The sequence below is a fragment of the Penaeus monodon genome, chromosome 17, assembly GCF_015228065.2.
Source record: "Penaeus monodon isolate SGIC_2016 chromosome 17, NSTDA_Pmon_1, whole genome shotgun sequence".
NCBI lineage: Eukaryota > Metazoa > Arthropoda > Malacostraca > Decapoda > Penaeidae > Penaeus > Penaeus monodon.
Window position 1 is genome coordinate 43,988,985 of NC_051402.1, and position 20,000 is coordinate 44,008,984.

General features: G+C 42.5%; 1 protein-coding gene across 1 annotated transcript in view; it reads left to right on the forward strand.

Moving 5' to 3' along the window:
- The window catches only part of LOC119583386 (serine/threonine-protein kinase Nek9-like), a 29,030-nt gene that overhangs the window by 7,271 nt on the left and 1,759 nt on the right, over positions 1–20,000 (forward strand). The window contains exons 5-22 of the mRNA XM_037931857.1: positions 498–714; positions 1,355–1,430; positions 4,582–4,723; positions 5,568–5,696; positions 6,238–6,339; positions 6,817–6,938; positions 7,828–7,970; positions 9,441–9,686; positions 10,075–10,210; positions 11,209–11,383; positions 11,816–11,926; positions 12,153–12,257; positions 12,709–12,813; positions 13,521–13,608; positions 15,190–15,313; positions 16,590–16,712; positions 17,733–17,898; positions 18,612–18,840. Of these exons, the coding sequence (XP_037787785.1) occupies positions 498–714; positions 1,355–1,430; positions 4,582–4,723; positions 5,568–5,696; positions 6,238–6,339; positions 6,817–6,938; positions 7,828–7,970; positions 9,441–9,686; positions 10,075–10,210; positions 11,209–11,383; positions 11,816–11,926; positions 12,153–12,257; positions 12,709–12,813; positions 13,521–13,608; positions 15,190–15,313; positions 16,590–16,712; positions 17,733–17,898; positions 18,612–18,840 (2,539 nt within the window). The remainder of the gene's footprint in view (positions 1–497; positions 715–1,354; positions 1,431–4,581; positions 4,724–5,567; positions 5,697–6,237; positions 6,340–6,816; positions 6,939–7,827; positions 7,971–9,440; positions 9,687–10,074; positions 10,211–11,208; positions 11,384–11,815; positions 11,927–12,152; positions 12,258–12,708; positions 12,814–13,520; positions 13,609–15,189; positions 15,314–16,589; positions 16,713–17,732; positions 17,899–18,611; positions 18,841–20,000) is intronic.

A 20,000-nucleotide genomic window follows, 5' to 3' on the forward strand; every position in this document is an offset into this window, starting at 1 on the left:
GGGGGGGGGTTAATAGTGATAATAGCATGAACAATTGTAATGAGGGTAATCTTGCTGATACTAACACTGACAATGATGATGATGATGATGATAGTGATTGTAATAATGTTGATAATAACGCTGATAATTGATAACGATGATCATGATTGTAATAACAAACCTAACATTAAGATGATTACACACACAGGAACAACAACACCATCAATAACAATAGCAATAGATATAAGTTTTCCTCTCCCCCCACCTACCCAATTTAACCTCTCTTCCCCTCTCTCGCCTCTCTCTCCCAATTATCTCTATCTCCCCAATTTATTATATTTTCCCCTCTCTCGCCTCTCTCTCCCAATTATCTCTATCTCCCCAATTTATTATATTTTCCCCTCTCTCACCTCTATCTCCCAATTATCTCTATCTCCCCAATTTAATCTCCCTTCCCCTCTCTCTTTCCTCTATCTCAACCTCCCCCTTACCCTTACCCTCACCCCCTCCCTCCCCAGATCCCCGTGACCCTCGCCACTGACCTCCAAGCGAGCGACATCGAGGTGGAGCCTTTCGTGCCCGAGGATGGGTCGGGTCAGGCGTCGACGACCTTGGGGGCGCTCTACTTTGACCTCCGGAGGCTCAAGGAGGCGCTCAAGACGGCGGGGGGCGGGGTCAAGAAGAGGAAGAAGGATCTCGATAATGATTACGAGAAGATTCGCACGGTGGGGAAAGGTGAGACGGGGGGGGGGGGGGGGCAAAAGGGGAGGGGGGGGGGGGGGAAGAGAGGGGGTGAAAGGGGGAAGGGGAAGGGATAGAGAGGGGGGGGAAGGGGGGGAAAGGGGAGGGGGGAAAGGAAGGGGGAGGGAAAGGAGGGGGGGGGGGGGTTTGGGTAAAAGGGGGAAGGGGAGGAGGGGGGGGAGGGGGGGAAAGGGGGGGTTTTGGGGGTGGGAAAAAGTGAGGGGGGAAAAAGGATGGGAGAAAAGAGGAGGATAGAGAAGGAGAACGGGGAGGGAGGGGGAGGAGAGAAAGGGTTAGGAGGGGGGGGGAAAGGGGGGGGATGAAGGCAAGGAGGGGTGGAAAATTAAATGGGGGAGAGGTGGATGGGGGGGTGAAAAGGTGGGAAAGGATGGAAGGGGGACTTTTAAGGGGAAAATTGACTGAGGATGAAAGATAGGAAATATACGAATGGTAACTATATAACAGAGACGAATTAATGAAAGAAAAACGAAACGCATACAGGAAAAAATATGGGTCTTATTAAGTGTTGCTTCGTTTTTTTTTACGGGAATTTTAAAGAAGAAAATATGAGATACGCAATATCCCTACTGATTGGGAACATCCGCGCACAGGCTCGGCTCTCCACTACTCGCAGGTGCGTTCGGATCCGCTGTGCTCTACCGGAGAAAGGAAGACGATGCCATGGTCATTATCAAGGAAAAAACTGCTAAGTTACCGCGTCCAAACGAAGATGGCTTCTGAGTGCAACGTCCTACCTGCTACCACCCGAAATTGCGGTGCGTTTCCTTTGTTTTATTTTTTTTCTTAGTTTCATTTATTTTCTTTTCTTTTCATCTATTGATTGATTATTTATTTATTCACTGTTTATCTATATATTTATCTTTTTTATTCATTTATTCTTTATTTGTTTATCCAATCCTTATTTATCTATCTATTTATTATTTCTTTCCTTTCATCCTTTCTTCCATTTTACAATTTTTTTTCTTCCATTTTCTTAAATTCTTCCTTTGATTTTTTCTTAAATTTTCTTAAACGAAAATCTGTGAATAAAAATACGACGATCGTGAGGCAAAAAAATATGTAAATTGTGCGTGTATTTCTCTCTTTAATTATATATATTAATCCATGTCATTTCCTTCTGTATGTTTGTATGTTCGTATGTGTATTTATTTGCATGTGTATTTAAGTAAGTGTGTATTTATGTTTGAGTTAGTGTGTATGTGAATTTGTGTATGTTACTTCTATCGTCTATTATCTTCTATCTAGCTTCTACTACTAAATCCTCACTCTCTCACTCTCTCACTCTCTCCTCTTCTCTCTCTCCTCTCTCTCCTTCCTCTCTCTCCCCCTCTCTCCTTTTCCTCTCTCCCTCCTCTCTCTCCCCTCTTCTCCTCTCTCTCTCTCCCCTTCTCGCTCCCTCTCGCTTCCTTTGCTTTCTCGCTCTCTCCCCCCTCCCCCTCTCGCTCTCTCGCTTTTCCCCCCTCTCTCTCTCCCTCTCCTTTCTCTCTCTCTCCTCTCATGCTCTTCTCTCTCTCCTCTCTAGCTCTTCTCTCTCCCTCCTCTCTCTCTCTCTCTCTCTCTCTCTCTCTTTTCCTCTTTCTTCTCTCTCCTCCCCTCTCTCTCCCCTCCCTCTTCTCTCCGTTCTCTCTCTCCTTCTCTTTTCTCTCTTTTCCCCCTCTCTCTTCTTCCTTCTCTCTATATATAAATTTTTAAAATTAAAATATATTATATATTATATAATATATATATATATTTGTATTATATTATTTAAAATTATATATATATAAAATTTTATATATATTAGTTTTAATATATCTATATATATAAATATATTATAATATTATATATTATATATATATTATATATATAATTTATCTTCCCTTCCTTTTTCTCTCGTTTCTCTCTCTCTCTCTCTCCTCTCCTCCTCTTCTCTCTCTCTCTCTCTCGCTCTCTCTCCTCTCCTCCTTCTCTCTCTCTTCTTCTCTCTCTCCCCTCTCTCCTCTTCCCCTCTCTTCTCCTCTCGTTCTCTCTCTCTCCCTCTCTCTCACTCTCTCTCCTCTTCTCTCTATTATAATAATTATAATATTTGTATATATATATTATATATATATAAATATTATATATAATTATCTTCCCTCTCTCGTTCTCTCTCGTTCTCTCTCTCTCTCCGTTTCCTTCTCTCTCTCCTTTTTCTTCTCTCTCTCCTTTTTCTTCTCTCTCTCTCTCTCCCTCTCTCCTCCTCTCTCTCCTCTCTCTCTCTCTCTTTTCTCTCTCTCTCTCCCCCTCCCCTCTTCTCTCTCTCTCCTCTCTCCCTCTCTCTCTCTCCTCTCTCCTCTTTTCTCCCCCCCTCTCTCTCTCCCTCCCTCCCCTTCTCTCTCCTCCTTCTCCTCTCTCTCTCATCTCTCCTTCCCCCTTTTCTTCTCCCTCTTTCTCTCTTTCTCTTCCCTCTCTCCTCTCTTCCTCTCCCTCTCTCCTCTCTTTCTCCCCTCCCTCTCTCTCTCTCTCTCTCTCCTCTCTTTTTCTCGCTCTCTCTCCTTTTCTCTCTCTCTCCTCCTCTCTATCTTCTTTTTCTCTTTCTACTCTCTCTCTCCTCTCTCTTCTCTCTCCCTCTCTCTTTTCTCTCTTCCTCTCTCCCTCTTTCCCCCCTCCCCCTCTCCTCCCTTCCCCTTTTTTTCCCTCTCTTCCTTCCTTCCTTCCCTCCTCCCTCTCCCCTCCTTATCTTCCTCCCCCTCCCTCCTCTCTCTTCTCCCTCTCCCTCCCCATGCCCTCCCTTTTTCCCTCCCCCCTTTCCCTTTCCCCCCTCTCCTCCATCTTCCCCCCCCCCCCCCCTTATCTATCCCCCCCCCCCCTCCCCCCTCCCCCCCCCTCCCTCCGCCCAAAATTTCTATCCCTACCCCCCCTCCCTTTCCCTCTCCCCTCCACATCCCTTTCCCCCCCCTCTTTTTTTTTTTTTTTTTTTGTTTTTTGATATGGGTTGGGGAAATTTGATGGTGGATGGGGGGAAATGAAGTATCACCACATCCACAACAAAATTCTGATATTTAAATTTAAAAAATAAATAATTTAATTTTTTATATTTTTTTTTTTATTTTTAAGGAAAAAAAAAAAACACACCCACACCACAAACTTAATATATATATATAATATATATATATATATATATATTATATATATATAAATTTTTTTATTTATATAAACAAAACCACCACAAACACCCCAACCAAAAAAAAAACAAAACACCAAACACACACAAAAAAACAACAAACCAAAAAAAAAAAAAAAATTTAAATATAATATATTATCATATGTTTTTGTGTTTTTGTTATTGGGTTTTTTTAATGATTTAATAACTATGAAACCCCATTTAATTTTGTTTATTTTAATTTTTTTTTAAAAAAAAGCAGAAACAATATAAAAAAAAAGAAAAAAAAAAAAAAAATGAAAAAAAAAAAAAAAATTTAAATGAAAGATTATATAATAAAAAATAATATAAAAATAAAATAATAATTATTAAAGTAATAATAATAAAATAATAAAAATAATAATTAAAATAATAATAATGATAATGATAATAATAATAATAATAATAATGATAATAGTAATGATGATAATAATAATAATGATTATAATAATAATAATGATAATGAAAATAATAATGATAATAATAATAATAATAATGATAATGATAATAATGATAATAATAATAATAATAATAATAATAATAATAATGATAATAATAAAATAATAATGATAATAATAACAATGATGATAATAATAATAATAAATAATAATAACAGTAGATAAATAAATAAATGAATAAATCTTCCTCTCTCCCCCTCCCTCCCCCCCCTCCTTTCGCAGAGACTTGAAGACCGCCAACATCTTCCTGACGAAGGCCGGGGTGGTGAAAGTGGGCGACTTCGGGATCAGTAAGATGCTCTCCACCAAGACTAACCACGCCCACACGGTCCTCGGGACGCCCTACTACATCAGTCCGGAGATGGTGGGTGTGGGCGTGGGGGAGAGGGCGTGGGGGGAGGGGAAAGGGGGGAAGGGAGGGAGAGGGCGTGGGGGGGAGGGGAGAGGAGAGGGTGGAGAGGAGGGCGTGGGGGAGAGGGTGTGAGGGAGAGGGCGTGGGGGGGGAAGGGAGGGAGAGGGCGTGGGGAGAGGGCGTGGAGGGGAGGGCGTGGGGAGAAGGGGAGAGGGGAGGACAGACTCTGGTATTTTAAGTATTGTTATTTGAAATTTTGATTTTGTCTTCGATATGAAGTTGAAAGTCGTAGGTTGAGAGGTTTAGCTAGATTTTTTTTGTGTTATATAAGTATGGATGGATAGGTAAGTAGGTAGGGAGGTGGTTTATAGATAGATAGACAAATAGACTGATAATAGAAAAAAAATATATATCAGTATATATACACACACACACACACACACACACACACACACACACACACATATATATATATATATATATATATATATATATATATATATATATATATATATATATATATATATATATATATATATGTGTGTGTGTGTGTGTGTGTGTGTGTGTGTGTGTGTGTGTGTGTGTGTGTGTGTGTGTGTGTGTGTGTGTGTGTGTGTGTGTGTGTGTGTGTATTATTCCTTTATTTATTCCTTCATCCATACATATATACTTTAGAGTCAAGAAAAACTCAAAACCGAAATAGATTTAAAAATCGCATAATTCCACCGAGACAAACACAGAAACGCTACAACAAAAACAATAACAAAAAATCACGTGCCTCCACCCTCTCACAACGCAGTTCCAATCGTATTAACCCCAGATATAACCTTAAGAAACATCGATCTCATCCCAACAGTGTGAAGGCAAACAGTATGACGAGAAGAGTGATATCTGGGCCCTGGGTTGCATCTTGTACGAAATGGCGTGTTTGCAGAAGACGTTCGAGGGGTCCAACCTGCCAGCGCTCGTCAATAAGATCATGAAGGTGGGTCCTTACTAAGTGAGATTTTATGTTCATTTTCTTGTGTGGGATATTTGTTAATAGACGTTTATTTTTCTCTCAATGTCTGTGGCTGTGTCTCTGTCTCTCTATCTCTCTAAGTATCTGTTTATCTGTCTGTTTCTTCTTTCTCTCGCTTCCGTTCTCTTCCTCTCCTTCTCTCGCTATTCATCTGCTTCTCTATCTGTTTATCTATGTAGATCGATGGATAGATGGATATAGATGCTATAGATGAGTATGTAAGTAAAATGAACGAGATGAATAGAAACAGAGAGTGATGTGGATTTCTCTCTCTCTCTTTTCTCTCTGTCGCTCTGTCTTCTCTCTCTTTCTCTCTCTCTCTCTTTCTCCCTCTCTCTCTTTCTCTCTTTCTCCCCCCCTCTCCCTCTCCTTCTCCCTCTCCCTCTCCCTCTCCTTCTCCTTCTCCCTCCCTCTCTCTCTCTCTCTCTCCTCCCCAACCTCCTCTCTCATCCACACATCCAAACTTATAAATTAACAAAAAATAAGCAATTTCTCCCGTTTCCAGGGCCACTTCGCACCTATCAAGGGGAACTATTCTCCAGGGTTCAAACAGCTGGTGAGGGACTTGTTGCAGAGGGACCCCGAATTTAGACCTACGGCTGCCGAGGTGAGGGTCGTCATCTTCGTCATCTTCGTCATCGTCATCTTCGTTGTCATAATAGTCATCGTCATCGTCATCTGCATCATCTTCATCATTTTTTTATCATTGTTATTATCATTATCAATATTATTATCTTCATTATCATCTTCATTATTATTATCATCATCATCATTGTCATCATCATATTCATCACTATCATCATTATCATCACTATCATTATTATCATCATCTGCGTATCTACGTTGAGTAACTAATTGTGTGCTTGTCCACAAGTGTACAATTTCGTTTTGTACATTAATTTCTCACCCAGAAATCGAAAAAAAAAATCATTGAAAATATAACAATAACACAAATAAACAATATGCAATTTACCTCACACCCATTCATCATCCTCACCCCCCTCCCTCTCCCTCTCCCTCCTCCTCCTTCCCCCTCCCCCCTCCGCCTCAAATTTTGACCCCTGACCTCGCCTGACCTCCGCAGCTGGTGTCAGAGAGGCTGCCTGAACTCCTGGCACAGTTTTCCTACAGTCCGCTTGGTGTTGATGAGATTGACGAAGAAATTAAGCAATCAATCGAGGTGGCCAGACAGTCGCAGGCGTCCAGGTGAGGGAGCCTGAGGATAATAAAGGGGAGGGTAATGATAACGGTGATTATAATTATGATAGTAATGATGATAGTAATGGTTATGATAATGAGAGTAATGATAAGGATAAGGATAATTATTAGGATAATGATGATAATGATTGTGGTGATTATGTTGATAATGGTGATAGTGATATGATGATGGTTATAAGGATAATGATAGTGATAGTGATAATGTTAACGATAGTAATAATAATGATAGTAAGGATAGTGATAATGATACCGATAATGATAGTAATAATGATAATGACAGTGTTAATAATAATGATAATGATAATGATAGTAATAATTATAATGATAATGATAGTAATAATGATAATGATATTGATAATGATAATGATAGTGATAATTATGATAATGATCATGATAATGATAATTATGATAATCATGATAATGATAATGATTCTAATGATCATGATAATGATAATAATAATAATGAAACTGATAATAATAATAATGAAACTGATAATAATAATAATGAAACTGATAATAATGATAATATTGTTTGTATTGATAATGATAATAAAGCGAATGTCAGATGAAATGTGACAAAAAGCCAACCAACAAGAATAGAATTCCGTTAGAATATATAATGCACACACACACACACACACACACACACACACACACACACACACACACACACACACACATATATATATATATATATATATATATATATATATATATATATATATATATATATATATATATATATATATATATATATATATATATATATACGAGTAGTATATGTACATAGATACACAAATCATATAATAAACACCTGAAAAACTAGAACAAAAAAATCCAAAACAAACACATCTTTAACTCCCCTCCCCCTTCACAGGTCCTCCCGCCCCCCTCGCTCCGTCGTCTACCACATGAAGGTCTACGAATCCTCGATCAGTCTGACCCCCGTGCCCCTCCCGCCCAGGTCAAGGGTCAAGGAGATGGCGGTGTCGAATACCCACATCGTCTTGCTGACCTCCGGTTAGTTGAAAGTGGATGAGTGAAGGAAGGCTGTTGTGGTTGTGGTTGTTGGTGTGTTGTGATGTGGTTGCTGGTGGCAGGTATTTGTTTATATATATATATATATATATATATATATATATATATATATATATATATATATATATATATATATAGAGAGAGAGAGAGAGAGAGAGAGAGAGAGAGAGAGAGAGAGATGTGTGTTTTTGTGTGTGTGTGTGCGTGTGTGTGTGTTTGTGTGTGTGTGTGTGTGTCTGTGCGTGTGTTTCTTGTGTTTACATATCCGCTTATTCACACACAAGCATACCCCCCCCCTTACCCACACATCCACATATCAGAACACCACCTTACCCGCTTACCCACATCCACATACCCGCTTACCCACACCCACATACCCGCTTACCCACACACCTACATATCCGATTACCCACATACACATATCCGCTTACCTACAAACCCATATCCACTTACCCACAACTACATCACGTCTGTTTTCCCCCTCGTCCCCATTGCGAGGGTACACTTGGGCGAATGGACACTGAGGGAATGAACAGTAAATCATAAACATATAGACAAAACACCAAAACATAAATATACAAACCCCTCCCCCAGCTGACAAATACTAACCCCATACCCCCCCCCCCCCATCATCTTCCTTAACCTCTCAGCTGCCCTCAAAGGGGCAACGAGAACCCGAAACCTCGGAAGTCTGAACAGAAAATCATAAACTTAAAGGTTAAACACACATAAACATCGTCCCCCCCACCCCCCGCCCAAACCATACTGCCGAACCACCAATTCGCTACTTATACCCTCCGTCCCTTTCTTTTCCTGGTTTACACGTGCGGCGCGGGGCGAAAGTGGTCGCTTGAGTTTGAACAGCGAATCATAATAAGGCAGACTAAACACAAATAAACAGATCTTCCCCTAAAATTCACAGACCTAACCCCAAACCCCCTTAACTTACCCCCTCCAGTCTTCCCTTTCCCCTGGGACGCGAGGCATAAGGGATAGCTAGAATACAGGACGTCGGAAGTCTAAACAGCAAATCATAAGCACGTAGACAAAACATGAGAAAACAACCCCCCCTCCCTAGACACCCAACCCCGTAGTTTGCTCCTCCCCCATCCCAGTGCCTGCTCTTCACGTGGGGCGATGGGCGTAAGGGGCAGCTAAAGTGCAGGACCTTGGTACCTAAACAGCAAATCATAAATACGTAGACAAAACGAGAAATGAGTTACATATGCCTTGGAAACAGACACACACACGCTCACACACACACACACACACACACACAAGAGAGAGAGAGAGAGAGAGAGAGAGAGAGAGAGAGAGAGAGAGAGAGAGAGAGAGAGAGAGAGAGAGAGAGAGAGAGAGAGAGAGAAAGAGAGAGAGAGATAGGCAGAGACACAGAGACTCACAAATCCAAACCCCTAACCCTCTATTATCCCCTCCCCGTCCCTATCCCAGAGTGTCTGGTCTACACGTGGGGCGAGGGACGCAAGGGGCAGCTGGGGCACGAGAGCCTGGAGGCGTGGCGGGGGAGGCCCACCGTCGTCGAGATCCTGAAGGGGAAGTCGATCACCCGCGTGTGCGCCGGCGACGGGTTCTCCGTCTTCGCTTCCGACAACGGCATCGTCATGACCTGCGGCGACGGGACCTCCGGCTGCCTTGGCCACGGCAACTGGAACAGCTCGGCCAAGCCAAAACTCGTAGGTAAGGGTGAGGAAAAGGTGTCCGCGGTGGTCAAGACTCGTGTGCAAGGGAGAGGTTGCGGGCGATACCCATGGCTAAGATTCGTTTGGGAAGGATAAGGCCAGGTTGCCATTGAGGTTATGCATGCAGTGAGGATCTCTCTGACAGTGCAAATCGGCTTCCTTATAGGAGTTGGCGAACATCGCTAGTCTAGCTTCTAAAACTAATTCATCTTAACAGTCAATGAGATTCATTTTATTTGGGGTTGACTTCAAGTTTTAATGCTCTGGGTTGACGTTGGATCATTTTGGTTGTCATGAACATTAAAAAGTGAATGGAAGTATCGATCCACACATCACCACCCTTATTTCGGGCAATAAGACCCAGTGCCTTCGTTCCTTCCATGCAGAAAGGCTCTTATCGGTGGACGTGGGCGCCATCAGCTGCGGCAGTCGACACGTGGTGGTAGTGGGCGGCGAGGGGGACGTCTACGCGTGGGGCAAGGGCGAGGGAGGGCGGCTGGGCACGGGGCAGGAGGAGGATGTGTAAGTAAATAACAAACAAAACACACACACACACACACACACACACACACACACACACACACACACACACACACACACACACACACACACACACACACACACACACACACACACACACACATACACATGTCGAAAGCATCTGTACGCCTCGAAATCCTATGGCATCCAAGTCAGTCCTAAGTGAAGCACCTGGTGTGGGTGCTTACCCAATAGAAGACTTCGCTTGTGCTTCTCCTGGACGCCTTTTTGGGTTAAATGTGTGGTTGTTGATATATGGGCTGCCCTTTTTCATACATACATGTATATACATATACGTATACACATACATACGTACGTACATACATACATATAGACAGACGGACAGACAGACATATATAATGTATACATGCATACATAAATACATAGATAGATACATACATACATATGGAAGAATGTTTTGCCATTCATACATACATACATTAATACATACATACATAAATACATACATACATACAAATACATACATACATACATACATACATACATACATACATACATACATACATACATACATACATACATATATACATACACATACACATACACATACATACATATATGAATACATACATACATACATGCATACATGATTGTAATAACAGTGATAAGATAAAAGACAATGACGATATTGAACCTAATAACAGTTACATTCTTACTTATTTCAGCTGTTGTTAAATTCACAAAATACATTTAATATTTTCTGTTCTCTCTCTTGCCTTAAATTCAATCTTCCCGCTTACCTCTTCCCTTCTTTTTCTGTTTTTTACCTACTTTTTACTCCCTTTCATTCTCCCTTTTCTTGTTCCCTTCTTCCCATTCCCCTCCCTTGTTCCCTCCCTCCCTCCCTCCCTCCTCACACCCTTCTCCCATTCCCCTCCCTTGTTCCTCCCTCCCTCCCTCCCTTCCTCCCTCTCCCATTCCCCTCCCACCCACCTCACACCCTCCCTCTCTCCCCACAGCTGCCTCCCGACGGAGATCGAAATCCCGGAAGAACTGCTGGTGACGAACGTGAAGTGCGGCGGCGACGGCACCATCTTCATCACAGACCAGGGCGCGATGCTTGCCTGCGGAGCTAACACCAGGAACAAGCTGGGGCTGAGCGAGGGAGGAGGTCTCTTCGGCATAAAGTTGAAGGTGCGGGGGGGGGGAAGGAAGGAGAGAGGGTGGGTGGGAGGGGGGAGGTGGGGAGGAAAGGGCGTGGGGGTGATGGTGGGGGAGGGGTGATGGTGGGGGAGGGATGTAGGTGAGAAGGGATGGAAGGTAGGGGAGTGGGTGAGAGGAAGGGAGAGAGAGTGAATGAAAGAGGAAAGGAGATAGATAGGGTACATATGCTTTGGAGAAAGAGAGAGAGAGAGAGAGAGAAAGAGAGAGAGAGAGAGAGAGAGAGAGAGAGAGAGAGAGAGAGAGAGAGAGAGGCAGAAGCAGATAAAGACTTTCAGATACAGAGGAAAAGAAGAAAAGAGAAGATAGACCCACAAGATAAAAATACTCCCAACCTCCTCCCACTTACCAATAACCAAAATTAACGATAAAGACCAATAAAACAGACTTTAAATCCGGCAGCAGAAGGAGGTGGAGAAGGCGGTGGTGGCGACGCGAGTTAGATGCATCGCATGCCGGGTCGTGGACGTGGCCATGGGGCCTTCGCACACGGCCGTGCTCACCGAGACGGGCCAGGTGGGTGCATAGGGGCCCCCGTTTCATCTTGCACGAAGATACATGACACTGCATATTTATAATTGCATAAAGGCACACAGACACGTATGCATACCCACACAACCTCTATATATCAAATGAGATATAGTTTCATTCACAAGTAGAAATGCACATAACCGTAGATGAAGATACATATGCAGCAAGCGAATCACTATGACTCGTATTTCAAGTGACCTAATTTCACCAGGTTTTGACCTTTGGGAGAAATTGTGAAGGTCAGCTGGGACGAGGAAACACTCGGTCCGTCATTCAACCTGTTCTGGTCAAGAGTCTGGCTTCGAAGATTGTTACGGTAAGGTCAGGTTACTTACAGGTCATTTACAGGTCACGTATAGGTAATTTACAAGACACTTACAGGATATTTACAAGGTCTTAAAAAAATGGACAGTAAGAGAGTATTTTAAAATCTTGGAATACGTAGCGTAATACAAAGACGAAAAGAAATTCAAAATTTCGCGATTTAATGCTCCTTTCTGAATTACAGACATTTTTTAAGAATTACTAAAAAAATATTCAAAACCAAAGCAGCTGATAGCGCATGTGCTTCGTGGATTGGCAAGGGATGGCGAGTATAAAAAAAGGGGAGTCACTATGTACTCATCTAATAACGGATTTATATATCAAGCTATCAGCTAAATTATCTACAAATATCCACGGTGTTTACCCATCTTTTAATTCGTCCATCAATTTAATCAAGTACACATCTATCTAATTTATTAATTTACCTGTCTGCTTCCTCTCAGATGGTTAACTGCGGTTCCACCTTCACTGTTGTTGGCACCTTAGAAAACGCCATTTACCTGTGGGGCACGAGAGCCGTCAGTCCGCTATCGAGGCCAAACACGCAGGTGAGAAATATTATGTTAGTTGTATTATTGTAATTTTATTATTGTTATTATTATTATTATTATTATTATTATTATTATTATTATTATTATTATTATTATTATTATTATTATTATTATTATTTATTATTGTTGTTGTTGTTGTTGTTATTGTTGTTGTTGTTATTGGTATTATTTTTGTTGCCCTTTTCTATTGTTATTGTCATCAGTAGTGTCATATATCAGTGACTTTTTTATAATCACCACCGTTGCTATGATTATTATTTGCTTTGTTATTGTTATTGCTCGACTCTAATTTGCATTGTTATTTTTCTCGTTATTAATATTAAAGTTGTTGTTAGAATAGAAATCATGAAAATAGTTTTAAAAAGCGAAAATTTCTATTCCGTGAGTCTGTGTCAATCACGATAGAAGTCATTATCTTAGATCGTCTCTCTCTCTCTCTCTCTCTCTCTCTCTCTCTCTCTCTCTCTCTCTCTCTCTCTCTCTCTCTCTCTCTCTCTCTCTCTCTCTCTCTCTCTTTTCCCCCTCCACTTCCCCTCTTCCCCTCTCCCTTTCCACTCTCTTCCCTCTCCCTTTCCACTCTCTCCCCTCTCCCTTTACCCCCCCCCCCTTCTCCTCTCCCTCTTCCCCTTTCTGGAATTACACATCATTACCTCCATCACCACATTTCACACGCTATTAATCCAGATTACGTAATCCCTTTTCAGGAAGGATTTACGAACACTTGGGGACAGCGGAACGCACTTGGTTCGGCCGACACCAAGGATTCGAAGGACCCCGATTTTGACTTCGCAGGTAAAGGAGGGACGAGGGAGAGGGAAGAAAGAGGGAGAGGGAGAAAAGAGGGAGAGGGGGAGGGAAGAGAGAGAGGAGAGAGAGGGAAGAGAGAAGGAGAGGGGGAGGGAAGAAAGAGGGAGAGGAAAAAAAGAGAGAGAAGGGGAGGGAAGGAAGAGAGGTTCGGCCGACACCAAGGATTCCAAGGACCCCGATTTTGACTTCGCAGGTAAAGGAGGGATGAGGGAGAGGGAAGAAAGAGGGAGAGGGAAAAAAGAGGGAGAGGGGGAGGGAAGGAAGAGAGGAGAGAGAGGGAAGAGAGAAGGAGAGGGAAGGAAGAGGGGAGGGAGGGGGAAGAAAGAGGGAGAGGGAGAGGGAAGAGAGAAGGAGGGGGAAGAAAGAGGGAAAGGGAGAGAGAGAGGGATAGAGAGGTAGAGAAGAAAGAGGGAGAGGGAAAAAGAGGGAAGAAAGAGGGAGAGAGAAGAAAGAGGGAGAGGGAGAAAGAGAGAGAGTGGGATATAGAAGGCTGTGAAGGGAGAAAGGGAGATGAGAGAGATGGCGAGGGAGAGGATTGTGTTTTAGAGAGGGTGAGAGGGAGATCGAGGGAGAGTGATAAGTTTAAAGGAGAAGGGAGGGGAGAGGGAGAGGGAGAAGGAGAGAATTGGGTTTTAAGGGAGAGGGAGAGGGAGATAATTAGGTTTTAAGGGAGAGGGAGAGGGAGAGAATTGGGTTTTAAGGGAGAGGGAGAGGGAGAGGGAGATAATTAGGTTTTAAGGGAGAGGGAGAGGGAGAGAATTGGGTTTTAAGGGAGAGGGAGAGGGAGAGAATTGGGTTTTAAGGGAGAGGGAGAGGGAGAGGGAGAGAATTGGGTTTTAAGGGAGAGGGAGAGGGAGAGGGAGATAATTAGGTTTTAAGGGAGAGGGAGAAGGAGAGAATTGGGTTTTAAGGGAGAGGGAGAGGGAGAGGGAGAAGACGGCAGATGGATGGAGAGAGGGAGAAAGTGTGAGGGAGATGGAGAGAGTGGGGGGAAGGGATTGGGGAAAGAAAAGAGGATGAGAGGAAGTGGGAGTAAAGAGAGGGAGGAGGAAATGAGAAGAGAGAGAAAAACGGAAATAGATGTAAATAGAGAGAGGGAAAGAAAGATGGAAAGAAAGAAAATAAAAGAAAAAAAAGGAAATCTTTGGAAAGGAAATCACCATCATCATCATCATCATCATCATCATCACCATCATCATCATCATCATCATCATCATCACCATCATCATCATCATCATCATCATCCATCATCATCCATCATCATCATCATCCCTCATCATCACATCATCATCATCATCATCATCATCATCATCACATCATTCATCATCATCATCATCATCATCATCACATCATCATCATCATCATCATCATCATCATCATCATCTCGTCGTCATCATCATCATCATCATCATCATCATCATCATCATCATCATCATCATCATCGTCGTCGTCGTCGTCATCATCATCATCATCATCATCATCATCATCATCATCATCATCATCACCACCACCACCACCCTCCCACCACCACCACCCCGCTGCTGACTCCCCCCTCCCCCCCACCAGGACACGGGCGGAGGCGCAGCAGCGGCAGCAGCAGCAACAGCATCAGCTCGACCCAGGAGGCGCAGCGGCACCAGCGGGAGATAAGGATGAGCGACGTGCTCCTCAATCCGCAGGAAGTTCTAGCGTGAGTGGAGCGTCCTTGAAGTTTGGAGGGGGAGGGGGGGAGGGGGGAAGTTTGAGGGGGTGGGGGGGAAGTTTGAGGGAGGTGGGGGGGGGAGTAAGGGGTAGGTGGGGTGAATTTAAGGTGAAGTTTGGGGGAAAGTTAGGGTGAAGTTGTAATGGGGTAAGGTGAAGTTAGTGGAAGTTGTAGTGAGGTTAAGGTGAAGTTATGGCGAAGTTGTAGTGAGGTTAAGGTGAAGTTAGGAGGAGAGTTAGGGTGAAGTTGTAATGAGGTTAAGGTGAAGTTAGGGGGAGTGTTAGTGTAAAAGTAGGATGAGGTTCGGGTGAAGTTATGTAGTTAGAGTAAAGGTAAGATTAGGTTAATGTGAAGTTAGGGCGAAGTTAGAGGAAAGCTTAAGGTGAGATTAGGCTGAAGTTGAGGCGAAGTTAGGCACTAGTTGGAAGGTGAAGTAAGGGCGAGGATAGTGTGAAGTAAGGGTGAAGTTATGATCTAGTTAGGACGATGAGGTAAGTGTGAAGTCAGGAAGAAATTAAAGAGAAGCTTAGTGTGAAGTAAGAGCAAGGTTAGTGTGAAGTTGCATTTCTTAAAGTAACACTAAACGAAAAGAAAACAACTTAAATACATTTTTCTAAAGTAACACTAAATAACAAAACAACTTAGATAACATTTCTTAAAATAACACAAACTCTACCCAACATCGAAACAAATCCCTTTTTAAAACCACCCTTTTTAAAACCACCCTTTTTAAAACCTCCCTTTTTAAAACCACCCTTTTTAAAACCTCCCTCTTGAAAACCACCTTTTTTTAAAACCGCTCTTTTTAAAACCACCCTTTTTCAATCACCCTTATTTAAAAGCACCTTTTTAAAAACCACCCTTCTTTAAAACCACCCCTTTTTTTTAAACCACCCATTTTTTTAAAACCCACCCTCTTTTTCAAAACCCACCCCTTCTTTAAAACCACCCTTTTTTTTAACCCATTATTTGTCTTCTCCTCTTCCTCTTCCATTCTTTATATTTCGCCTCCCTCTTTCATTATTTATCTTCTGTTCCTTGTCTTCCCCCTTCCTCTTTCGTTCTTTATATTCCCTCTCCCTCTTCTATTCTTTATCTTCCCCCTCCCTCTCCCATTTCTTTCCTTCTTCCTTCCTCTTCCATTCTTTATCATCACCTCCTTCTTCCTTCCTTCCTTCCTTCCCCTTCCCCTCCCTTTAACCCTCGCCTTTTTTTTAAACCACCCTCTTTTTTAAGCCACCCTTCCTCTCCCTCTCCCTTGCAGCCTTTACGCCTCGCCTGCCCAGATAGCCAAGGGAGAGATCGTTAACCTGGCAAGCCTCCACTGCCAGAATCAGAGCATCTTCCTCGTTGTGGATACCACTGTGCCGCTGCCCAGGGCTGGAGTGTGAGTATGGAAGAGTGGGGGAAAATGGGGGAGGAGGAGGAGAGTGAATGGGGGAGGAGGAGGAGGGTGAATGGGGGAGGAGGAGGGTGAGTGGGGGAGGAGGAGGAGGGTGAATGGGGGAGGAGTGGGGGAGATGGAGGAGGAGTGGGGGAGAATGGGGGAGGAGTGGGGGAAAATGGGGGAGGAGGAGGAGAGTGAATGGGGGAGGAGGAGGAGAGTGAATGGGGGAGGAGGAGGGTGAATGGGAGGAGTTGGTGTGGGAGAATGTATGAGAAGAAGAGAGACAAGAGAGAGAGAGAGAGAGAGAGAAGAGAAGAGAAATAGATAGATAGATAGATAGATAGATAGAGAGAGAGAGAGAGAGAGAGAGAGAGAGAGAGAGAGAGAGAGAGAGAGAGAGAGAGAGAGAGAGAGAGAGAGTCGGAGAGAGACATTTTTAAAGGGTATTTAACATAAGCGATTTCTTTCTTTTATATTTACTCCCACTTTTTATCAACCATATTAACCAATTTTTAACCCCGCTCTCCCTTAGTTTCACCAAACATCTTAATTACCCTTTTGACCCCGCTCTCTCCCTTCTCTTTCCATGAACATTCTTGATTAAAATTTATTCAATTTCCCTAAATTTTATTAAGCATCTTAACCACTTTTTTTTGTGTTCTGTCTCTTCCATCAAGCATTTTAATTTTTTCTTTATCCCCGAGTTCCCTCTCTTTTATCAGTCTTGTTAGCCATGTGTTTTCTCCCACCCATCTAGCATCTTAATACTTCCTTTTAACCCTGTGTCTCCCTTCCAATAAGCATGTTCATATTTTTAAAAACCCCGCGTCCCCTTTCTTTCATCAACAAATTTCACATATTCTTTTTATCTCCGCGCCCTCTCTCTGCCATTAACAAATTTCTCTTTTTTCCCGCGTCCCTTTTCTTTCATCAACAAATTTCACTTTTTTTTTTCTTTTTTTTTTATCCCCGCGCCCTCTCTCTTTCATTAACTCTCAACCCCCTCCCCCCCCCTACCAGCGGCTCTGGCATGGACATGGGTAAAGCCACTTACCAAGAAGGAGGGAGAGGAGGAGAAGGCAACAATAAGGAAGATAAAAGGGAGATGGAGGAGGAAAAAAATATGAGCGACGACATGCGCATAGAACCTGAAAAGGATGATCTCGAGATGGACACAATGGGACCCGTGAGTAGTAGATAAATTAACATATCTTTTATCAATGGATAGATAAGCAGATAAAGGTGGACGGAAGTATAAGTAGTCGCCTGATAAGTAGATACATACGTGGATTAATTTATAAATGGATAAAGGGATGTATGGATAGATGGATAAGTAAATGGATAAAAATGGAAAAAAAGATGCATGAATGTTGAATTACATCTTACCCGATTAAGAAACTATTCGGTATTAAAAAAAAATGTAAAATCAGTGAGTGGGTGTATTGCGTGTCCAAATACGTGTGTGTATGTGTGTGTGTGTGTGTGTGTGTGTGTGTGTGTGTGTGTGTGTGTGTGTGTGTGTGTGTGTGTGTGTGTGTGTGTGTGTGAGAGAGAGAGAGAGAGAGAGAGAGAGAGAGAGAGAGAGAGAGAGGAGAGGAGAGAGAGAGAGAGGATAGAGAGAGAGAGAGAAGAGAGAGAGAGAGAGAGGAAGAGAGAGAGAGGAAAGAGAGAGAGAGGAGGGAGAAGAGAGAGAGAGAGATAGAGAGAGAGAGGAGAGAAGAAGGAGAGACAGAAGAGAAGAGAAGAGAGAGAGACGAGAGCGAGAGAAGAGACAGAGGAGGAGACGAAAGAAGGAGAGAGACAGACAGAAGACAGACAGACAAACAGACAAACAGAAAGAATGAAAAGACGTAATGCCTTTCTCTTTCTGACTCCCCCCCTCCCCCCCTCCCCCTCCAGGTCCCCGACTGGCTGAAAGCTGAACTCAACGAGGAGAGCGTGGAGTGGCCGGGAGGGAAGAACAGAGAACAGAAGAACAAATCGCAGAACAGAAGTAAGAAGGGAACGCAGCCTTCGACGGAGCAAGGGCAGTCGCAGAAAGGCCAAGCTGCTAGAAATAAAATCAACAGATTTAGCAAAAGCAGCAACAACAACAGGCAGGGTAGAGTGGCATCTAAGAAGAGCGAACGTGAGTTTGTTTCTTAGACGAAATAAAGATAAATAAATAAATAGATAAAAGGTCGAGAGGCATCTTTACCTACTACATTCCCTTTTTTATACGCATGACGCCTGGTTCCGCTACGTCTCCTTTCCCCCTCCCCCCCTTCCCTTCTTTATCTTCCTCCTCCCGCTTTCATCCTTCTATTTCACCCCTTTCTCCTTTCATTATTTGTCTTCTCCTCTTCCTCTTCCATTCTTTATATTTTCCCTCCCTCTATCGTTCTTTATCTTCTGTACCTTGTCTTCCCCCTTCCTCTTTCGTTCTTTATATTCCCTATCCCTCTTCTATTCTTTATCTTCCCCCTCCCTCTCCCATTTCTTTCCTTCTTCCTTCCTCTTCCATTCTTTATCATCACCTCCTCCTTCCTTCCTTCCCCCTCCCCTCCCTCTCTTTAACCATCGCCTCTCATTCCACTCCTTCAGAAATACCGTAGTTTGTGTATCGTAGTTAACCATTACAGTAGGTAGACTCTTCTTATTATTGCTAGTGACTTTCCTTTATCATTCCTTTGATATATTTCATCTTCGCCTTTCTTTCATGGCAGCATTTTTATTGTAGTCATTATTTTCTCAGTTCCATATCTTAAAAAACTGTTATAATGACCCGCAGTTTTTAGAAGAATATATTTTCTTATTCTAGTTTCTAGTTTTTGAACGAAGCTGTTTTTTTTAGATATATATGTTTTTGTCGTGGCCAGCTGTAGAGTATCTTTTTTCCAAGCTGTATGCTGTAGTTTGCCGTGTGCTGACGATCTTGATATGCTGTAGTTGTAGTGTTTCTTTTACTGATTTTGTAGCCAACTGTATCTTCTTTTTTGCCCTCAAACTAAATGCTGTCAAAATCTTTTCACTTTAAATATCTTGTTGTATTTTTATTGTTTTTCTCTAATCAATGTTACACCAAGAATAAAAATAAGCAAATACGTGTTTTTTTATATCTTATACCACGTTACTTAAATGGATCTTGATATGTGTACATGGATTTTAATGTATGTGTATAGATATGTGTATGAAAAATCTCTGTCAAACCATTTTTTTTTAATTACACTTTTAGGTTTCTGTGATTTAATTTATATATTAACACGCTCTCTATCTCTATCTCTTTGTGAATGTGTTTATGATGTACCT